At 45.5% G+C, this 22,249-nt stretch overlaps 1 protein-coding gene across 5 annotated transcripts in view; it reads right to left on the reverse strand.

Moving 5' to 3' along the window:
- The window catches only part of cacnb2a (calcium channel, voltage-dependent, beta 2a), a 56,178-nt gene that overhangs the window by 13,721 nt on the left and 20,208 nt on the right, over nucleotides 1-22,249 (reverse strand). For 3 of the 5 annotated variants that reach the window (XM_068581270.1, XM_068581273.1, XM_068581272.1), the window contains one exon: nucleotides 3,225-3,344. In XM_068581270.1, the coding sequence (XP_068437371.1) occupies nucleotides 3,225-3,344 (120 nt within the window). Of the gene's footprint in view, nucleotides 1-3,224; nucleotides 3,345-5,554; nucleotides 6,523-22,249 lie in introns of those variants that run through there. The other 2 variants (XM_068581271.1, XM_068581275.1) reach the window with 2 other exon arrangements.

The following is a 22,249-nucleotide window of genomic DNA, read 5'->3' on the forward strand; positions in this document are numbered from 1 at the left end:
AAAGCGTCCTTGGCGTTTGCATGCATTGAGAAACACGGCAGCATGACGGTCTGAAGGTCCATTAGTACACGTATGTGTGTGTGTGTGTGTGTGTGTGTTTGTGTGTGTGTTTGCGTGTGTGTCTCGTGGACTGCTGCCTCTTGCCTCCCTCCCAGCTGCTCTCCTCAACTTTATCCATCATGGCCGCCTGTCAGGTGACGCTTTCTCTAAGCCTAATGACATTTCATGAACCTGTAGGCGATCGCGCACACATACATGTCCCGACGTGCCACCGTCCATCACAGGTGACTGCAAGGATCTGTGTACATAAGTTGCGCATTCGCACTGCTGTAAAGCATCTTTACATCTCCTGACCGAGCCCATGCTGCTATGTTGCTCCTTACGTAACACAGGGCTTCATTATGGATGCCATATTGACTGCAGTGAGGGAGGGAGAAGGACAGAGGCGAGGGGGTTACAGACCGGTGGAAGCGTGGGAGGAGGGGGAAAAAGAAGAGGACGGGAGATGGACACAAAGATAGCAGATGATGTAGCGCAAAAAAAAAAGAAAAAAAAAAAGAGGAAGGACTGGAAGTGAGAGTCGGCACATTTGTTGAGATAAGACAATAAGGATAAGACAGAGATAACCAGCTCCAGAGAAGCCCAATCTGTAACTGGAAATCCTGGGAAGGCGCGCTATGGACCACAGCCAATTAAAGCCACACGACACTTGTCACAATATCACATCCCGCCGTGAATATATCAATAGATGATAGCTCCCCGACCTCTCTGTGCTGACACTCACTGAGACCAACACTTGCCCTTGCGGTTGCTGCTTTGCTATGTGACGTGCAGCAAACCCCTCCATTAGCAGCACGCGCTATAAATCCTGCCACATTGTTTCACCTTGAATGCTGGCGATCGATTTGAAATGAATTCTCTTCAGATTCGTGCAGCGGCCTGCGGCTGCACGTGTCTACCTCTAAGAGCTGCCTCTTAAAGGCACTATCATGCGGTGTGAAGGGAGCCACAACCTTCATTAGTTTATGCGGGAATATATTTCCACAATTATCCAAGGTTGCTTGAGGATACTAAGTGTGCAAAGTAAATCATTATAAATTAAGACATTGCAGTCACTCACTAGTTTCTGTGATAGCTTATCTACATTGAGTGTAATTGTAATGTGTGCTCACTAATTAAACACGACAGATTCCACATGGTATTCAAAGCTTCAGAGACAAAGTGAGAGTAATTCATTCTGACCCATTACCTTATCTCCCCAGTACTCAAAATGTATTACCTGACTAGTCGGCCATTTGGAGGCGGCATTAACATAAACAACGGCATAAACAACCTGTAAACACAACATTTTACGCGTCATCGTACTTCTTTTTGCTCTGTTTTTCCACCCCACCGACCTCCTGGGGTAAATATCTAACTGCTAAATGCTCCACTTTACAAAGCAGGTAGCTCCAATCAACCAAACAATGATGGTTAAAAGTGACAAAGTGCTCGTTTAAGGTCAAGAAGAAGCAGCAGAGGGTGTTTTAGTATCTTTTGTGTGTGCGTGTGTAAGTGTAATGAAGTATATCAATGCAACATTATAGGCATCAACTCTTTCCCCACTCCTCACGAGTATCTGTGGTATGTTAGGGAAGTCATTGTGAATTACTGCCCGTAAAGACTCTCAGTCAGAGAGTCTGCACTTCCTCTGACCCCAGCTTGCTCTCTCGCTGGTGGCCAGCCCACTGAGAGGCTATTTTTTACTAGTCATCTGTCATGTAAAAATGCCAGCGGGGGTAATCTATGCCAGGTTATCTATAAAGCCAACTTATCTTTTTAATTAGTGAGCCGCAGAGGGTTATGCTGGAAAATAACAACATATATCTGCTGGAATGATCCGTCTTTGCCAGCTTTGAGCTACACAGCGCAGGAGGTCATCTAGAAAATGGATGCATCGCCGAAAGCTCAGCGCATACCTATAATGAGCGCGCTAGAAAGACAGTAAACCAATTTTTTTCCTTGAATTGTTAAGCAATTTCCACAAAATATAAGCTACACAAATGAGCTGTAAAGCAGGAAGAGAACAAACTACGCACAGAAAGATAGCGGCCATATTCCAAAGATTAAAGGCAAAGGTCTTGACAGCGCCAGCGGTTTGAGTGATTCTGTGGAAGCCGGCGCTGATTGCAATTCCTGTCGCGCGGAGGCGAGCCTGCTCTGCCGTGTCTGTGTTTTGTTTATACGCTGCTAATTGTGGCCCAGAGCAGAGCCGAGCAGGCTCGGCTCTGATAAACATTGACGCCGAGCCCTCCGAGGCCCCCGAACCTCCTCACATCAGCGGCCCCTGACGGCCCTTCCTCGGTCTGAGAAGCCAGCTGAAGTGGCTCCTGCTGGTCAGTTTTTCAGCATTTCCCAGTAGTCGCACCCGCATGAGATGTAAAACAACATCTGATTGAACTGTTTTAATGTCTGATGAGCCGGGGAAGTCCGAAATAAGTCAAGATTACATCAACTTTTATACAGAAACCTTGATCTTAGTGCCATGATATACAACATTTCACTCAAGTCACCTCGTCCCCCACTGAAATCTCCCCCTTACCAGAATAAGAACACAATAGCTAATTATCTGGCCACTATATACATGTAGATATACATAACAAAACATAATAAATATGTTGGGCTAAGAAATGAGACTAAAAGGAAGCAGATGTAGATGTTTTAATCTTCCAATAACAAACCAACCGGTGTAACGTTTACATGACCATTCGAGTGATGGCGGACATCATTCATTCTAGCAAAAATAAACCGGTTTTAGTCTGTGCAAACACAACTCTATACTTGTGGGGACCCTCATTGACATAACACATTATCTTGACCCCAACCATCACAACTATAAGCCTCTTGCAAAATAAAAAAAAAGGCTGTTTACATTCAATGGTTCCCACCGAAACTCTTTGAGTTCTAACAAACGGTTTTATACTATGGCTCAAAAAAACAAAGCTTTTTTTAAAAAAAGATTATGAATCGTTTTCAGTCGCATTGCTATGCTTCCTCCGTGACCAAAGACGGAGCGCTACTAGTGCACGAAGCTCTGCACGAAGACGGAGGAAAAGCCATCGCTTTCCACAAATGTCCCCGCTCTCAAGGTCTAAAACGTGAATTCTGCCTCCCCCCCCCCTCGCCCTCTCCAAGGTCACATCTGGACAGAGTGACCTTGATGCTGCTGGGTTTCGGGTACCCACCTTGGCCTTGTCGATCTGTGCCTGAGCCTGTCGCTCTGCCTCTCTGCGCACTGCCTCCTTATCCTCCTCAAGGGACACATCGGAGTCTGATGGACGGCTGGTGTAGGAGTCGGCCGAACCCTGCAGAGACACAAACATGAACGTTATAGCAACACACGCACACAAACACAGAAGCTCAACTGCGTCCATTTGGTGTTCACACTTTTAAAATGACAGGTGTTGGAGAAGCGGCGGGCATCACAGCATCATGAGGACTTTATTTGCTTCGCTTCGAATTTTCTCTTCAAAAGAAAGGTTCAACTTTTGGAGTCGAGCATCTGATGTGCGACTTATAAAATGTGCGAAGACGCCCACGAAAGACTGAAGCGTGAAGCTCTTATCATCAAAGGAATCTCGGTTGATTTCATGAAATAATGAATGTACCGTAGAGGCATGCGGCTCTACTATCAATCACAATCACCGCAGCAGCTTTAACAGTTTGAATCCGCAGCGCATTAACGGCACTTGCTCTTTTTCCGAGGACACAACCGTCCTTTCATAGAATCGCCTCACCGGCAGCAGCTTCTTCTATCCTTCGCTCGCTCTCAGCTGCACAGATTGGCCGTGATCCTCGCGTGAGAAGCACTGGGGGAAATGTTGCCGAACACCGGGTCGCAGTACGTCTCTGTGTGATATGTGGTTGCAACAGATGTGCTCGCACTACGATACTCGGGCTGCCACAAAGCGAAACACACACGATTACTACCTCAGACACGGTCCTGAGTGCAGTGCATCGGTGCACACCAGCACACGCACATGTGCATCACAAATCGTGTTACATACTGCATGAAAACAGATCATAAATAATGGCTGAGGTAGTTAAAGTAATACGTGGACGCCATTGCTATATCGTCCATAGTGCTTACAACGTCAGAGAGAGAGGAGGAAGAGGAGGAGAAGGAGAGGGAGAAGAAGAAGAAGAAGAAGAAGAAGAAGAAGAAGAAGAAGAAGAAGAAGAAGAAGAAGAAGAAATTGCCAAGATGCTGAAAATTGATTGATCTCAATAACAGGAAACAACAATTAATAAGTAAATTTAGCTTTAAAATGTTACATAATTATGGCCTAAACATGTATATATATATATATATACACACACACACACACACACACACACACACACACACACACACACACACACACACACACACACACACACACACACATGCACATATACATGCAACTTAATACCAACAAGTCAGATTCTGAGCTTGTTGCATTTAGACTTTGCAGGACAACACTGAACGCCACAGCTAACTGAAATTAAATAGAGATGAAAGTTGGAAGATGCAATTTGTGGATGTTGGAATGAATACATTTGCACACAGACTGCACAATAATTTCCCAGCACGGCCTACGAGTTTCAGTGAATTACAATCCAGATTAAAAGAGGGGCTTTTTAACTAAGTGACGGCGGTGGGAGCCTTATCCTCACCTGCTCGCACGCTACTATGCCACCCACACAAGGTCTTTCATTCATCTCACTGCACCATTACGCTCTGCTGTCTGAGTTAAAAATAGCCTCCCTCACTCTGTGCCTGATGAGAATTACCCAGCCGTCACATACATACAAAGGAGGACGTCTTCTCCACTTACATTACCCGACTGGTGTAAAGAGACGACACGAGCGCCGTTACCGTACACAATACAAGGTTATTCATATTCATGTCCTGCGACCTACAATGAAACCCTGCCGCTCGTCAATTGTCTTTGTGCCTCTCATCCTCCCGACTTTGTACCTGATTTGAAAGCAGGCTCATTAAAAATCCATGCGCTGCTTCTTTTTGTTGTTGTTGCTGTCATCACATCCGCGACCATATTAATCTCCCAGTGGCTTTTCCAAAAAACATCAACAAGCATCTGAACTACGTGTCAAGCGGCGCTCACGCTCGAGTGCGACGACGCAGCACTTTCACACTCCAGTGAGCTATTAAACGTCCTAAAGTGGCATCTTATCGCGCCTTCTTATAGCCTGGAGTCCCTCTTTTACGAGCTACAGTTTGGGAAGTGCGAGTGAGAATACCCGCTATGACTATGCTACAGGTCACGGCTAACGACGGGGCGTGATCGAGAACTTCGTCCCAGTGGGTCAGGAGGAGGTGATGTGGAGCTCTGCCCAGAAACTGACAGCCGTAACTGATGACACCGTCCAGCTTCTCATCATCACCGGGCCGCACATAACCGAGCCACGCTGACCCCCGGGCGCCGGGGACGAGCCGGAGACTCACGCTGGGCGCGCACGCAAACAAACAAACAAACACAGACGGATGTAAACACACTCGAAATCTGCTTACACAGTCATCGGAGCTCTTGACGCGACCTCCCTTGGCTCGTTTCAGCAAGCGGATCCAGGTGGCCTTCATCAGCCACACTGGTCATTCAGTGTCCCGAGCCACTGCCCCCCCTCGCTTCTGCTACAACGACACCCGACTGCGCTGCTGTGGTCACTTTGGCGCCGGCGCTGCGGCGGCCGTCGCTGCTCTGGCTACAGGTACATTCAACACGGTGGCGGCACGGACAGCTGGCTCCCGTTACACTTTGGCTGTAAATGCTACCATCGGCTCTGGGTAAATAAATAGCTGGGGAGTTGGGGCTCCTTGTTTTGCTGCAGCTCCAGCTAGCTCTGCTGCTATCTGTAGAGCCAGAGCTCCTGCTGCTGGTGCTGCTGCTGCTGCTGCTGCTCGTCCTCCTCCTCTTGCTGCTGCCGCTGCCAAAGATGGGGAATCCACAGGAGCTCTCTGCCCCGCGCATAATCTCAGCAGCTCTCTCCTCGTCCGCCCCGGTCTTCCTCGAGTGCTGGGACCGCCGCTGCAGGTGCTGAGGCGGACTCCCCGTGAGAGTCAGGTGGCACAGCGACGCTCCTCAGCCTCCCGCTCAAAGATTTGTCTCCAGCTTCGATCTCCTCCTCCTCCTCTTCCTCCTCCTCCTCCTCCTCCCTGTGCTGCTCCAGAAGCGATGAATAAAAGCAGTTTATCTACACGAGTCCTGGCGTGGCTGCCTTGTGACCGACTCTCCTCCCGGTGCTAATGAAGCTGCTGCCTCTCAGGTGCCGCGAGCTCCATCCATCTCACTCTGCGTGTCTCAGCCTGTCAGTGCCCGTCCTGCACGCTCCTTCAGGGACTCTGCCTCTCTCTACCTCCGCCTTTACCCACCCCTCCTTTCTCATCCTTTCTCCGTCACTCCCCTCCTGTGTTTTTTTATTTTTACCCCTCACAGTCGGTCCATCTGCTCGTTGCGTCTCCGCAGCGATGGGATGAGCATGTGCTGTGTGGTTGCCGCTCATGTGGCGAGCGCGCATGCCGTTTTCTTCTTTTTGGGTTGTCAGCGCGCTACATTCACGCCCCGATACGAGCAGTTTATGTGTCTCTTCGCCATGTTCTCAGAGATGAGGAGCTGTGTTTTTTCTGCAGAGGATCTGCTCACTTTTATCATGCATCATATTAGAGCTGCAACTGATAATTATTCTCATTATTGATTCATGCACTGGTTCGCAGACATTTCGCTTCATGCCCTCCTTTGCGAATGAAAGATTATTCATGCACACCCTCTGTACTCGAAGCACAAAACCTTCATCTGTCAGTAACAACATTGGGGAGACTGAAGCAACCAGAAAGATGTATTTAACAACACAGGCTGGAGGTTTCCTTTCATATTTCTGAATGGTTACTGGTGTAAAAATGCTGAACAGCGTGGCTCAATTAGATACAAAGCACACAAGGCTTTCAAAATAAATAGACAATGAACTTGAGAGCACAAAATGCACTTCCTTATATTTGGGATTTGACTGCAGCTGTTTGCACCTGAATACATTTGTCGGTGTGAGTAGGTGTTTAAGCAAAATATACAACACATTAGCTGGAACTAGCTTCTTAAGTGTTTTTTAAAGAATTTTTTATCTTTTATATCTTTATAAATTAAAAATCTTTGAGTTTTGAACTGTTGGTCGGACAAAATGAGTAATTTGATGATACATATTTCCCAAAAGATTTGTCTGAAATTTTAAATCAAAACCAAAATGAGAAAACAATCAGCAGCATTCCTGAGTTTTGTTTGTCACACACAATAGTGAACAGAATATTTTTAGGGTTTTGAATTGACGGTCAGACTTAATACCCCACTCTGGACTCGTAACTTGCATTTTCCACTATCTTTTGACATCTTTCAGACAATCAGTCGAGAAAACAATGAGCAGATTAATCAAAAATTATTAATAACCGCTCGTTGTCGCCGTGGTAGTCTTGTACGAGTCCTGTATCCTCGTGTCTGAGACAAAGACAGCGTTGAATTTACTCTCTCTACTATCTTTTTCTAAATCATCCCTTCTTCACTCTCCTCATTAGGGACGCTGGGCTGAAAGCTGCTCTAAATCCTCGCCTGTCAGATCCGCGGTGATTCATTGCATGTGAGCGAAGCGTCACAAAGCCACGCAGGACAAATGAGAATAATTACGGCGTTAATTAAAAAACTCCCCATCCCCACAGAAGGAGCAGCCAAAGTTAAACTCCGCATGAAGGATTATTAAAAAAAAATGTCCCTTTTCATTTCGCACTGCTGCGCCGCTGACGCATGTTGCTCCTCGGTCTGACCCGGCACGAGGTTGTGTGAGGTCAGATGAGTCGGGCATCGGCCCGTGGGACCCGCGGTTGAAAATGGACTCGCCGGTTTATGGCAACCAGTTGCTCCCCCGGGAGCAATAACTGTAGATCAAAAGGATGACATGCTAATCAGTGGTGCTCATCATAACCAATCAATGACACGCCTCCATCTGCCCAGGGTCCTCTCAACGAGACATGTGCACTTAGAAATGACACGTCCTACATGAAAGGAAGGGCTGAGGGAGGATAATGTGATTTTAGCTCATTAAGACCAATTAGCCCAACACGGAGGGCAATTAACTGAGGTAGAGTATGTTTTGAATAGAAAAGATGGGAATGGCGGACAAGAAAGATAATGTATGTGGTCCACTGCGACGTCAAAGCGCTCTCATCCCCTCAACAGCTGTTTGGGGACCGAAAACAGAACACAGATTGCAACGAAATTGTGCATCGGTCTCATATGCTTGAATAAGGTGGGCTGACACTAGCCTCCAGAGGTCTCAGGGGTGGCACAGATGCTCCGAAACGTGGTGGTGGAGCCGTGAAGGCGGCACTCCGATAGCAAACGCTGACGGAGACGCAGACCGACAGAACGAGCCTCCGGCTGCCAGACGGGCCTGACCTCTAGACCCGCTGCCACACTGATACTGACAGCACCGTGTCACCCGCACACGGGCCGCTAATAATAATCTCACAGCGGTGTGATGCCGCTTACGTCCGCGAGGAAAGGTGCTCTTTATTTGGGCTCACCCAGCAGACCGAGGAGCTCAGCTCCTTCAAAGTAGCTTGGCAAAGGGGACAGGAGGCGCTTCCTGTTCACGTTGCAAATCTCTCCACATCTGCCAAACAAAACGTTGATATGAAACAGTCCACCACACGTGCTTTTGTTTGCCATAGAAGCAGCTTGGCGCTTGGGATGGCCAAGAATTTTGTAAAGATCTAATCCTACTGACTTGAAGATATTTTTAGTTGTTTTTTTTAATCGCCATGTCTCAACAATGATCAAGTAATTGCCTTCAACTTTGGTACACCTATATTCACGTTTTCTTTGGTGGTTTCTAAACTTCTTCTATGGGCCACAGCCGGTTTAAGTGTTCACTTATTCAATGAAAATACAAAATATGGACATTCATGCTTCTCAAATGATGTATCCTGGGACTTTTCCTCTTGGGTCCATATGACCATTTGGGATTTTGAGCGATCAAAACAATTGGATGAGTTTCTATGAAATTAGATACAATTCTTACACATAATCCTTTGACGTCATCAGGTCAAAATGTGTGTTTATGACCAGCAAACCTCTTTTATATGTTTGCTAATGTGCCTAAACATCACTAAATGGTGAACCTGCTCCATTAAATGTTCCAGCATTACAATCCCATCCACTCACAATTGTCCATTATTGATCCCACTTCCTCAGGAGAGTTGGCTCCGGCAACGTGGGCGGAAGAGACAAACGGAGGAGTTGTCCATCTTCATGCACAGGTCCGAGCGAGAGAGGGAGAGATAAGGGAAAGGTCCTGTGATCGCGCCACCGCTCAAATGGATTCATTCAGACAGGTCCTCGCTGAACGACCACCAATGACCTCTACATGCAGCGGCGGCCCGGCGATCATTACATTAGACCGTTACAAATCACTGTGGCTATTACCACAGTCACACAGGAGGCTGCGATTCAGTCACTGCCGCCTCCTGCGCCTGACAAAATGACTTGTAGTGGATGAAGCCGTTAGACCCGAGGAACTTCTACGTGATGTGAAAGCTTCCCGTTTCATTTTTAGCCGCTATAGGAGCTAGTCTGTAAATGTATCCGCTATAAAAATGGAGAGCCATGTGAGCTATAAAGTGCTCTCATGGTCAAGAAGTCCTTGTCAAGACTCCTTTAGTTATTTACGTCAATTCTTTCATCTCATCCAGTAAAGACTGCTGCTTCTTCCACCCAGGACACACTGTCCACTCGCAGTTATTTCTCCCATTCACATTTATTTTATAAAACATTTTCCCTATTTCTTCCAATCCCATGAAGACCTGCTTACTTCTGCTGCTCTCATCTCCCATCAAAATGCCCTTATTGCCTCCATAGTTTGAATTCTCCACAACAATCTCTAGCATTTGTGACTATATATAGTGACTAGCGCATTTTAAAGTTGCAGCTGTTGACAGTGTTATACTGAAAAGGGATGTCCAAGATACATTCAATATTGACTATCTGCTAATACCGAGTCCCTAGATGACTCTATTGCCCAAAACAATACAACTGCACAAGTATATTAAAGTGAAAATCAATCCAATGTACGTGATTGACGGTTGAACAGCTCTGCATTGCTTTAAGAAAAGAATTTCCTTGATGTTTGTTGTTTTGTTGCAGCCCTCGCCCGAGTTACCTGTTGTATATTTCCGTTGTCTGTGCAACTTTTGCACGGATTACATTCATAAATTACTCGCATTTGCTCGTGGCGTTCCTGTTACACTTGCAGCAGCCTGGTGTGTGTGTGTGTGTGTGTGTGGTTGTCGTCTACTCCCCACCGCTGTCCAACATCATCGCCATAGATGAATGCAACAGACTCTTGTACTGAGCTGAAACGAAAGCACACATAAGTTAGGTAAATTACATAATCAAATAGACTCTCATACTGCATTTAAATGTCGCTCATGGCTGCATGGCTCTTTGACTCACGCGGTGCTCAGCCGCTATTTTTAGACACTCAGCGGAGGAGAGACGGACAGAATAATTGATGGCGTGAAACAAAGGATTGGATCAGGCTCAATTGGCCGACAGCGATAAGTTAAAATAAATGTCTTAATCGGACCCAATACGGGTCTTTGAGATCGGATGAGACGTCTCCATCCAGTCACTTCTTTTTTCATCCAGTGATGGAAGTATTAACATCCGCTGATAAGGACTCAAACTCAAGTTAGGAACTAATAACATGCTACTATGCTTAACTCAGATGGTGCTTTTAATAATATAATAAATGCCATTACAGCTCATGTCATTGAGGGCTTAAAGCAACGCTATGCCTCATCATACATGCCGCATACACCTAAATAGTGCCAGGCCATAATCCTGCTATACAAAGAGAATTAAAAACAAGGTAAAAAAAAAATACACCTGGGCTGAAAATGATCAAAACTGCTCAAATTCAGCCGGGCCTCAGCCGTGAAAACTAATGAGCCAGCGTGGACAGATTGCGCAGTGTTCCTCACATCATGCATCACGATTGAAGAATGAAGATTGCCGCTCGTGCCAAGTCATGTTCAGTTCTGGCCGACGGACTGTAGCCGACTGCAGAGGGCTGACATTGGGCCGAGCGAGTGCGCTCGCAGTTTCCTGGCGTGGCATGACTCACTCTTGGCTGGAAACAAAGCGGCTTTCTCCCCGCCATCTGTCCATCACTGCCACTTCACTCGGCGCAACATAAAGTCAATTAAATCACCGGTCCGCGAACGGCGTCTCCGTCGTCACGCGGAGACGACGGGAGCAGACTTGACAGCCAAGAGGGAAAGATGTGTGACTGCTACAAGGAACGGTTACTAATATTCAACGCGGAGGAATTAAAACCAAGTGAGCAAGAGAGCGAAAAGGGAAACAGACTGTCGGTACATCTGTGCAAGAAATAACCGAGTGCGAGAGATAGAAGAGGAGCGAGGAGTAATGATACCTCTGGCGTGGCAAGGGAAGGATTGGCCGCATGGACGTCAAGGTGACACTGACAGGCCTTTGAAAAAAAAAAGTGTTTACCCAGCATCCCATGTGCCAGCGCATTAGATAAGTGCATCATCCCATCCAAGTGATGGACTCACTGGCTGTCAATCACATGATCTAAGAGCGCACCGTCGCTGGCTGGAAACTTAGAAACCAATCACACGGTAAGCTTTTCGTGCACACACCTTTGTTTATTGATGAACTTTTAAAAAAATGAGTGAGAAAGGAACACTTTGGTTATTAGTATCATGCCAACATGCTCACAATGACCATGCGGACATGCTCATGTTCAGCAGAGATAATGTTTATAATGTTCACCATCTTACTTTAGGGGGCTAGCATGCTAACATTTGCACTAAAACAAGCTGAAGAAAAGCTACCTGTCCATGCATTTAGTCATAAACTAAAGTATTAGTTAAATATTTTGACCTGGAGTTCGTGCTGGATGAAAAAAAAAAAAAAGGTCAGATGACCAAAACGATCATGAAGAGTTCGCCTCTGGGCTCCGTGAATATCAACTAAAAATACCAACCGGCTGATGGCACGAGATGTAAAGTCAGGGGATCACCAAAGTCAGTAGGGTTCAACCTCTGGGGATCATTAGTGTCTGTGCCAAATGTCACAGAAGTCTGATATTTAGTCTGCACTGCCATCACAAGCCCAAACATGGATCAACTGAATGAAAATATGGCCGACTCTCGTCTAAAAAGGTATTGATACTGGTATCCCAGCCCTTAAAACCCTTTGTTTCTGCGCTCTTCTGCCTAAAAAAAGGTACGGTTTAGTGTTGCAGCTCACAGAGAGCAGTTTAAATCTAACGTTACGACAGGACAAACGCAGGGCGACGGGATCCAAGTGCAAAATATGCGCTAATCCTTTAGCACCTGGAAGTATCACCTGCAGCCAGCAGCGGCGACGGCGGCGGCGGTCTCTCGGGGGCCACTGCTCTCATTTACAGTGAACCCCCCCCCCCCCCCCCGCAGTTGCTTCCCTTCCGTGGAAACACAGCACCATAATAGGATGACGGCTGATAAAAGGGAATACAGTGAGAGAGGCCAGGGGGGTGCGCCGTGCTGCTGTTTTGCGCTCGCGTCATCAATATCCTGGCGGTTTCCTGGTGGACGAAGCAGGCGGAGGATGATTGATGAGAACTGGCTCAGAGAGGAGGACGAGCTGCTAACCATCTTCAGCGGAGCGAAACGTACCGTCCAACAAATGGAACTGTGCGCGAGTAAAAATGATTTGAGGTTAATTTATTTTATTTCATACAAAGATAAATGACATATTCTGGGCCAATTTCTGCAAAGGTTGTGGTTTATATGCATCACTGGTCTCGTTGGCACAGAGGCATGAGGATTCCCCTGATGTCAGTGATAAATAAAACCCCAAACTCCCTCAAGATATAGCCCATAAAAGGTCAATTTAAACATTTATTGTTTACGTTTACCGCAATAGCACAGATTCTTTCCAGACATAAAACTCCACATCTTTCTTTACAAAATCCGAACGGCCATAAAAACTACAATTTTAATCATATAGGACAAATAAAATAATCACAGATGAGAAACTGATCAGTGAAATTGAAAAAAAAGTTGCTTTAAAATGTCTGTTTCATTGTTTCAACTCTACGAGTACATGAATGGATTGGTGCAGCCTGCCTGAATGAGCTGAATGTTTATTTTATCGTCTGTATATATACACACATATACTATAAATATGTATTCTATTTCGATGAGATTCATAAATTACTCTTATTGGCTTCTTGTTGCACTTGCAGTGGCCTCGTTGGCTCGACGCTGCTGTTTGCAATTAAACAAATCGCAATTCGATAAAAGGAAATGGAAGTGCCCACATACTGTATATGAGGTCAGTATTAGCAGGTCGCTGCTCACGGTTAGCAGAGAGGAGGACGGATGGACGCAGAGTTGCACAAGTTGCGTTGCTGAAGGATCACATGGAGGTCAATGTCTCAGTATTGCAGACAGCGGTGAGTTCCTCAGGATGTACCTAATTCTTGCTTTTGCTTATGTTGAACCAAAAGAAAAAAGGTCTCGTCTGTCTCCACTCATCCTTGACTCAAGGTTACATTTTAGAAAATGTGAAATGATCTCGTCAAACGTGTTATTCGAATGAACACAGTGTTGTGCTTTCCTCCCGGCTGACATGTCACTTTGGGAACTTTCAACTCCTGAACCGATCCCTCGTGAAATCAATCCGGCGCTTCCGTGTGTCTGTGTGAGTAATTGGTTTTCCTCGAAATAAATGAACAACCAGCTATAGATTGAGCAGCAGAGAGCAGTGGGTAGTTTCTCATTTACTGGACATGAACCAGACAGACACACAACAGTATGCGCTGAGTACAAAGTCTCCAGACACAGACGCACAACAGACACAACTCTGGCACTAAAAAACATTTGATTTAATGCCATTAATTCATCTGGTTCCAGTCAATCACATAGTAGAATTTGGCCTGTGAAAGAACTCTTTTATCAATTTAAATTATGATTTAAGCCGTCGGTGTTTATGAAAACAGGAGTATTGACATAAATCACACTCTGTTCCACGGCGGCGCTCTCGTTTTGTCTCGTGTCAGGACTCCCTTTCCTTAGCAGCGGTGTGATTGATGCATTTAAGTAATTGTGTTCAATAATCTTGAGTATGATTTTTGCCGTAGTCGAGCGGTAGATGTTCCCGTTTTGTTTCCCTGCTCTCGTTCCACACGGTCTCATAATGAATAAACTATAAAGTTTTGTCTCCTTTCAACTCATTAAAGCCCTACGATGATCAAATATTCAAAACCAGGACCCAGTTTGCTATGAAATCGGCCGACATATCCGGCATCTGGACGAGGAAATATGATTGACTTCTGCACGTTTGAACAATTCGTGTTCACAACGGGGTTTTATTCTTTGTCGACTGCTTTTCCCAGACTTGCTGTTAGAAGCTGATTATTCACTAATCCAAGAGTGTGACTGATAACAACTAATGATTACTATCACAGGAGAATATTTCACCAGCATATCATTCACACACACAGACACGCACAGAAAACAGGAAAACTACAGATCATATTTGTTTGGCTCATGTTTGGCGAAGACAAAACTTTTGTTCTGTAGGTCAAAGCCAAGTCTCTGTACATGAAGAACCGAGCTCACCCCTGCTGTTTACTTTCTTTCCCTCGCTCTGCTTGTTAACCACTGTCTCAGCTTCCCATTTAAGCTAGCAGTGGTCACGCAGCGCTGCCCCCAAACGCATGCAAGATGTTTAAATGAGCGCCTTTGTCTCAAAACAAGAGCAAGTCACAAGAGTGCGTCGCGAGCGTGACTCGTACCGACTTTCAGTCAAAGCGGCGACAAGGCACAAAAATAGGAAGTGTGTGATTACGCCCCTTTAAATCCGGCACTAATAACCTCCATTCTCCTGCAGCGCGAGCCCGTCCTCTTTGTTCAGAGGGTCGAGAGAAAGAAGAGGGAGAGGTACGCCGCAGTTAAACGCAGAAAAAAAAAAGTGGGAAAGGACACCGTTTGAGTAGCGGGGAGCGTGTTTACTCAAACTTACCAGATCTGACTCCTCACTGCCGGAGTGATACATTTCTGCCCTCCCCGACTCTCTGCTGCTCAGCCCGGCTGGGGGAAAATCTCAGCTGCTGCCCATCTCCTCCCGGAGTACAGGAACTCCTACCAGCCCGACTGCTTTGCTCCTACAAATCCCCGCCGTTCCCCGCTCCAGAGGGGGAACGGCTTTGCCTCTGTAGCACCGGGCAGTGAAAGTTGGAGCCGGGGGAAAGAAGTTTGTTCCTCTCAGACCTTCTTTGGCCTACTTTAGGTCCCTGAGAGGCAGAGAAAAGATCAGCGTCTTTCCCACGCTGGGAGAACACTCCTTCCGAGAGCCGCAACCGTGCTCCAGCCCCAAAAACAAGCCCCCATACCCCTCTCCCCTCCCACACACACACACACACACAGTCTGTTCAACACACACACACACACACACACAGCCAGTTAGGAAGTCAGATTTCTGGCCAACAGGGCCGGCCTGAAAATTCCAGAAAGCTCCAAAAGCAGCTGCAAAAGCTTTTTATGTCTGTGTGCGAGTGTGTGATCTGGGGAGTTTACATGTGTTTCCCTTAAAGAGGTTACACTCTGAGGGGAGGAAGGCTGAAGGATTTGAACTCACCGTACAGTCTCGGCACATGTTGTCGAGACCAAAACGTCAGGAAGCAATTATCTTCACTACATCGACGAAATGCCATATTTGCTTTCATCATCAAGGGGACCAAAGTCATTCAAACGTTGCGTTTGTTCATTTGATGGAACGCCGTCAGCCTTACGTTGGACAAAAGGGAGAACATAACACGCTACCGACTCTTACGTCTATAAAATTAAAGCCATATAAAAGTTGGTTTAGTAATGAAGTGACGGATTTCAATTGCCAGTCAGAGCTCCAGTTTAATCAGCTGGCATTCGTCTACGAAACTGTCGTGGTTACTGTAAAATAGAAAATAAAAAAAAAACCTCCACTTAAAAGGAATCTCCGTGTGATCTGACATCAGACGGTCTGAGGCTGTGATGTGTGTTTCGTAACCGCGCTGCTGTTACGTCACAGCTCGCGGAGGCTCTGAGCGACTTAAATATACTGTTAAAGTTGTAAAACATGACTCAGGACACGAGTTGGAAACCGTTAAATCTGAGTCATGGCTTCACAAAATGACACGATGACTAATTTAAACGTTCCCGTTATAAAACGGGGGTAACAACAGAGGAATGCGGCTCAGTCAGAGGTCACTGTGGAGGCTGCTGGAGCGGCACAGGTGAGAAGCAGACATTTACATTTTACGCCCCAAACTTGTAAGATCATGCGACTTTAAAACTACAAGCTCTGAGCTTTATTCGACATCCCCGTAAAGCCCAGATTTGTATTTTTCAGTGGGGAGAAAATGTTTTCTGGGCGGCCCATCCTAAATCCTGGATTATATTGTGCTTGATCAGGGTTAACCCCTTTCTGAGGATTATCTTCCTCTGTGTGTGCTCGGCACGTGACGAACTGTGGGATAGTTATCCTCATTTCACCAGAACAATGATTTCAAGTCCTGATGCAGAACTTTGTATATGCATGCAAGGCTTTGAAATCACAAGAAGCCACATTACAAAATTATCACAATGTAATATTTTAGCTCTTTTTTTTTTACATTTTGCCTTTCTATGAGTTGTATATATATTTGTTTCCATCTGCACATTATGCAGCCAAGAAGATGAAATGAAGTGAAAAATCAATTGTCATCAAAAAGTTTCATTTGAAATTGCAACATTAATAGCTTATAAAAAAAGATCGATACAATATTGCCACGCAAAATATCTATAAATTACAGATAAAGTCTTCTTGGCAAGAGTGATACTTCCACATTGACCTGGTGTCCATTTCTGATGAATATATTAGGACTGCAATGATTATTTTCATGATGAATGTGAATGTATCTGCAGATGATCTTCTCCATTGATCAGTTTATCATTTGGTCCTCAAAGATTCACACTGAAGGTGATCTATCCATCTTCTTTAGCTCAGTATTGTTCCCCCCAAACACACACAGCTATTGCATTTCCTCTCCGAGACGAGTAAATAAATTAGCCCGTCTGCTTTCCAGCCCTCAAATGTTTTACAGTTCGTAGTCCTGCAGTGGCGACGCGAGGTCAACGTAAATGAAGGGGAAAAACAGACTATAATTAAGTCGAGCCCCGGAGGCGCAAACCTCCGCATGCTGAGCGTGATGACAGTTGATCGGGAAGTGTGAGCCGGCGCTCTGAATGCTCACTAAAAATGACTTCTGCCTGTGAAGTCTGCAACTTCAACCAAAGCAATGACAGAAATGTGTTCAAATCAATGCGTGTTTATTGATATTGTGTTGCTCCGGCTCTATCCCTGCCAGGGTTTTTGCAATCTGAGGGCACTGCATCTCTGTCAGCGAGCATGCTGTGATTACGAAAGCAGGAAAAAAGATGCACACCAGATTGGTTGTTTTGTTTGTGTGTCTTCACTGTAACGCAATGATACAATAGCATTGGTCACTGCCAACAGCAATTACCAGCGCTCTCATAATGGACTCTCTCTCCCCGAGTGGGATTCGACAGATCGATGTCTTCGTGTTCTGCCAGCGCTGGGAAACGAGTGCCGGCGGTGCCTTTGGCTTATCGATCAGTATGTACATGCACGCGGTGACGTCAAAAGGCACACAAAAGGCCAACCAGGACGGCTTACGGAACCAGCAGACAGTAATTGGACCACGGGGGGAAGATCAATATCACACTCGGATGCGGTTCACACAAAAAAACAAAACAATGAGATCGCTAACAGTTGTTTCCTTTCATTACGCGGTTACGAAAGAGTCACCTTGTGCAGAGTGAAGAGACTGATGGACACCGCTCTCGTACATGTCACCGAAAGCAACAATGCATCTTGTACCGACACCTCTCTGAAACTGTTTACACAAAAACTGAGCATTAGGCTCTTTATGAAGGCTGCTAAGCTAACATTGGGCAGTAATGATTATATCTGAGATGACACATTTTACAACAATATACTTTGTCTAGTTAAAAAGGGTAAGACTAGTGGTGTACATATTTTATTATCCCAAGAAGGAGAAAAGGTCGTTTATGTTTTTTTAATCGTCTTTAACAATGGCGGCTACAAGACAGTGTGTCTACTGAGCCGAATCACTGCATTATTGGTTGTGGTCTTTCAGACAAAAATAACAACATAACATATTTATCTTGTGGGGAGATTTGTTGGTTTATTTGCATAACAACCATAAACATCTTACATATTGTTCTATCCATTTATTATGGCTTAATAGAAGATTACTTTCATTATTGATTCATCTGCAGATTACTTCCTTGGGATTAAACATTTATTCTAAAAAAAAAAAAAAGACAGAAAGTAGTTCCCTTGAGCCCATGACGTTTTAAATGTGCTATGTCCAAGCAGCAGCCCAACAACTTAATAGATTCAGTTTTATATCACGATAACTTGCAAATATTTACATTTACAAAACTGCAACAGATGAATCAATCAATGTCCTGGAGCTTGTGGAGATTCAGTCTGCAGTACAGCCGTAATCACACTTGTGTACTTTGCATCTCTCATGCCACCCGGCCGTTTAGCTCCATATCAGGAGGTCCAACACGTTCGTGCTGGTGTGACTCCACCACTCACTCCTAAAGTAAACAGTCCAAAACAAGACCTCTCCACTCTGCCTAACACACTTGCGAGAGTAAAAGCACTCAGGATCATAACTTAATCTGTGTTACATCAATACAAGATCATAACACTGAAGACATCATAACACGAGACAAAACAATGCGCTGAAGGTCATTGATCGCTGACAGAAACGATATCCAGCATCATGGACAGTGTTGTGTTCTCCGTCAAGTTTGATATTATACGATTCATCCAAATGATGTTATGGATGTTTAGTAAACTTAAGAAAAGATCCCCAACGGGCTAAAATACACAACACTTACATTAGTCAAGAACTGTCAGAAAGGCCCCTCCAAAGTATGTTTTGCGTTGCCAAGAATGCTGTTACACTAATGAAAGTGGACCGGTCCAGGAGTCCCATATTCCTTCTATTTAGCAAATGCAGCGGTGTATTCAGTGGATACGGTAAACGATCGGAGCAGCGCTGTACGCAGCGAGGTCACGGGGACATGGACACGACGCACTAAAACAGAGGGTTGGAAAGTTTGAGTCTGTGTTGCTTTAGAATAAATATTCAAAAGGGACATTTGTCAAAACACCAGAAAAAGATGCAAAGCATGTGGTAAGAAAATATAAAACCATGAATATATTACATTCTCAGCGGGGAACAGGAACTTCTTGAAGCCTTTGCCGTTCGCCTGGAAACTCTGGTTTTTGTATCAGTTTAACACGCAATATGTTAAATTAATGCATTTGGACAAAGCCAGGCTTGCTGTTTCCAGTCTGTATGCAAAGCTAAGCTAACAGGCTACCGACACATATTCACCGATATGAGTGCAGTAAAACTCACCTCTTTACAACTGCTTTTAATGTGCTCTTACTGTTTTTATTCATTTGTATTTGTTTTAATCTATTTGTTTCTTTGCTTAGCTTTTAGGATATTTTAACTGTTATGTAAAGTGACGGAGTACCAAGAAAAGCACTATGCAAATGAAATGCAGTATTATTATTGATCTTTTAACCCAAAGCCCATTTCCCAAAAATGTAGGACTCAACCTACAAAAGACTCTATTTGAGATGTTTAACTTGTTTTGTCACAAAAAGCATTTTTATTTCAAATTCCCATCTCTCTCAAGCTTGCATTCGGAGCAGGACTCGCTCTGATGATGCTGCATAACATCCAGAGCAGACTGGAGAACCCACGCTGCGCCCACTGGGACCGTGATTCGCATCTAATGAAACCCTCGGGGGCCGGCAGCACAGCCTCCGACTGAGGTTACCTAGCTACAACGCACGCCGGGCCACTTGAGCCATGGGGACCATCTCTAATTACAGACAATGAGAGCAGGGAAAGGAGGGAAAATGAGGGGGGAGAGAGAGAGAGAGAGAGGTGGAGATACAGGATGTGAAAGAGAGATAGGAGCCCCAGCTGTTCCGTTTCCCGCTGCCTCTCTGAGCGACTCCAGAGTTCGACTGCAGTTTCCTCCTCCGCTGCACCGAAGGGGCACCCCGCTAGCGCGTGTTGAACCGGAGAATAGCGCCGCACAACTGAAGCAGTGATATCGAAAGCCGCAGCCTAATAACCATGTGGTGTTAGAGCAGGCCGAAGTGGAAAAGTAGAGTAGCGCTTACCCTTCCCAAGATGTGTCTAGTCAGTGGAGACAAAGACAACTTGTCCAGCATGCTCAAAGGAATGAAGATCATGAGCTCAGAGGGGCAAGGACCGCCAACGGGGAGCAAAGACTCGACGACTTCTGAAGCGCCGACCCGCGCGAGAGTGCGCAGCGTTTGGCGGCCGCGGCGCGAGTGTGAGTCACTTCACGCCCGCTGAACACATCGACACAACAGCGGGGCCAACTGTGACCGGTGCACTGGTGCACAGGTCAGGCGAGCGCTGACACAGGCCGCACGCACACTGGGCTCCAACACACACACACACACACACACACAGACAGCAGTGGTGGAACACAACAAGAGGGCAGATTCAGAAGTGCAGCATCGCTGTACACACACACACACACACACACACACACACAAACACACACACGTGGTTTTGGGAGAGAGCTAAAGTAATTTTGAATTAGATAAATGCTGATATTTGATAAGTTCGTGGTCGGAGGTGCAGGCTGCACACTTGATTGGCCTCGCTTTTTGATTGGAAGTGTAGATATGGAGTGGAAAGGATCGATTCCACTCTCCTGCCTGTTAATTAAATATCTAGCTGTAGCCGGCAGCTGGTTAGCATCGCTTGGCATGAAGATTGGAAACAGTGGGGGAACAGCCGGCTCCGTCTAAAACTCAGGTCTGCGGCACAGAGGAGTGATCCGTATCGGCTGCACAGATAACACTTGTTAGTGGCATCGGTAACAAAAAAAACAGTGTGATCGATTACAATTAACGGTAAAGAAAGTCCTCCGAAAACGTTTTTTTAGAAATCGAAAATGAAGGACCAAGCTGTGGGTTATGAACCAGAGTCTCATTAAATACATAAAAAACAGTTTCAGCCGGAGTTGAACGTTGTTGCATCTAAACACCCGATGCACTGTCACATGACCGACTGCACACAGTCGACTCTCCTCCTTTTCTGGACACTTTTTTTGGACTAACGGGCCGCTCCGACGTCACTAATGGCCTCCGAAACGCAGTCGTACGGTTTGAGCAGTTCCGCGAGAGGCGATCATCTCCCGTGTCGTCACATGATCCTCTGTGTCCTGTACATCGCTACAGGAGGGAGGGAACGATCCACGCTGCACACAATAACACCCACGGGGGTGATTGCTTGTGTCCACTTGATCCCTTGACTCACTTTGTGATGATTGCTTCTTTCAGTAAGGAGATTTAAAATCTGCTTCTGCCGCTCAACCAATCCAGGATTTAGAGGACAAGAATGAGTGACATGAAACGTGGTCAGAAACGGTCAAAATCGTTTCTTTAAACCTGCAGATATTTCATAAGGCTAAGGTCATATAAAAAGGGAGCAGTGGTTGCAAATCTGGGGGGGGGGGGGGGGTTGTTGTTTTTGCAATCCCTGCCTTTTCTCGAGCAAAATCCATGGATGATCAATAATCTCTTAAAAAGGTCCACTATAGGCGATATGGAGCAATGCTTTTACAAGTGGGAACACATGAGGACACACATGCATGAAAATACATATTCCTGCTGCCCATTTGTCATTATTTCTCGTTTGACAGTTAAAGGCAACGCACAAATAAACAAAGCGATGCACCAACAAACCCGGTAATAAGGGAGACTGCAAGCAATAGACGCAAACAATACACAATTTAAAATATTCCAAACCTGTATATTATGATGAGGAAATGCACTCGTCAGGTAAGTAACACAACTTAGTTGACAAGAACAACTTCACAGGGCGTCTTCAACGCTTCTCTTGAAATATAAAACAGGGAAAAGCAACAAACTTTAATTTCAAGGGATCACAAGTTTAACGGTTGGGAAATACTGGCCTACATTGTGTAAAATGACAAAGATTAAATCATGCT

The sequence above is a fragment of the Clinocottus analis genome, unplaced genomic scaffold (assembly GCF_023055335.1).
Source record: "Clinocottus analis isolate CAN_PGR_092001 unplaced genomic scaffold, fCliAna1.0.p SCAF_18, whole genome shotgun sequence".
NCBI lineage: Eukaryota > Metazoa > Chordata > Actinopteri > Perciformes > Cottidae > Clinocottus > Clinocottus analis.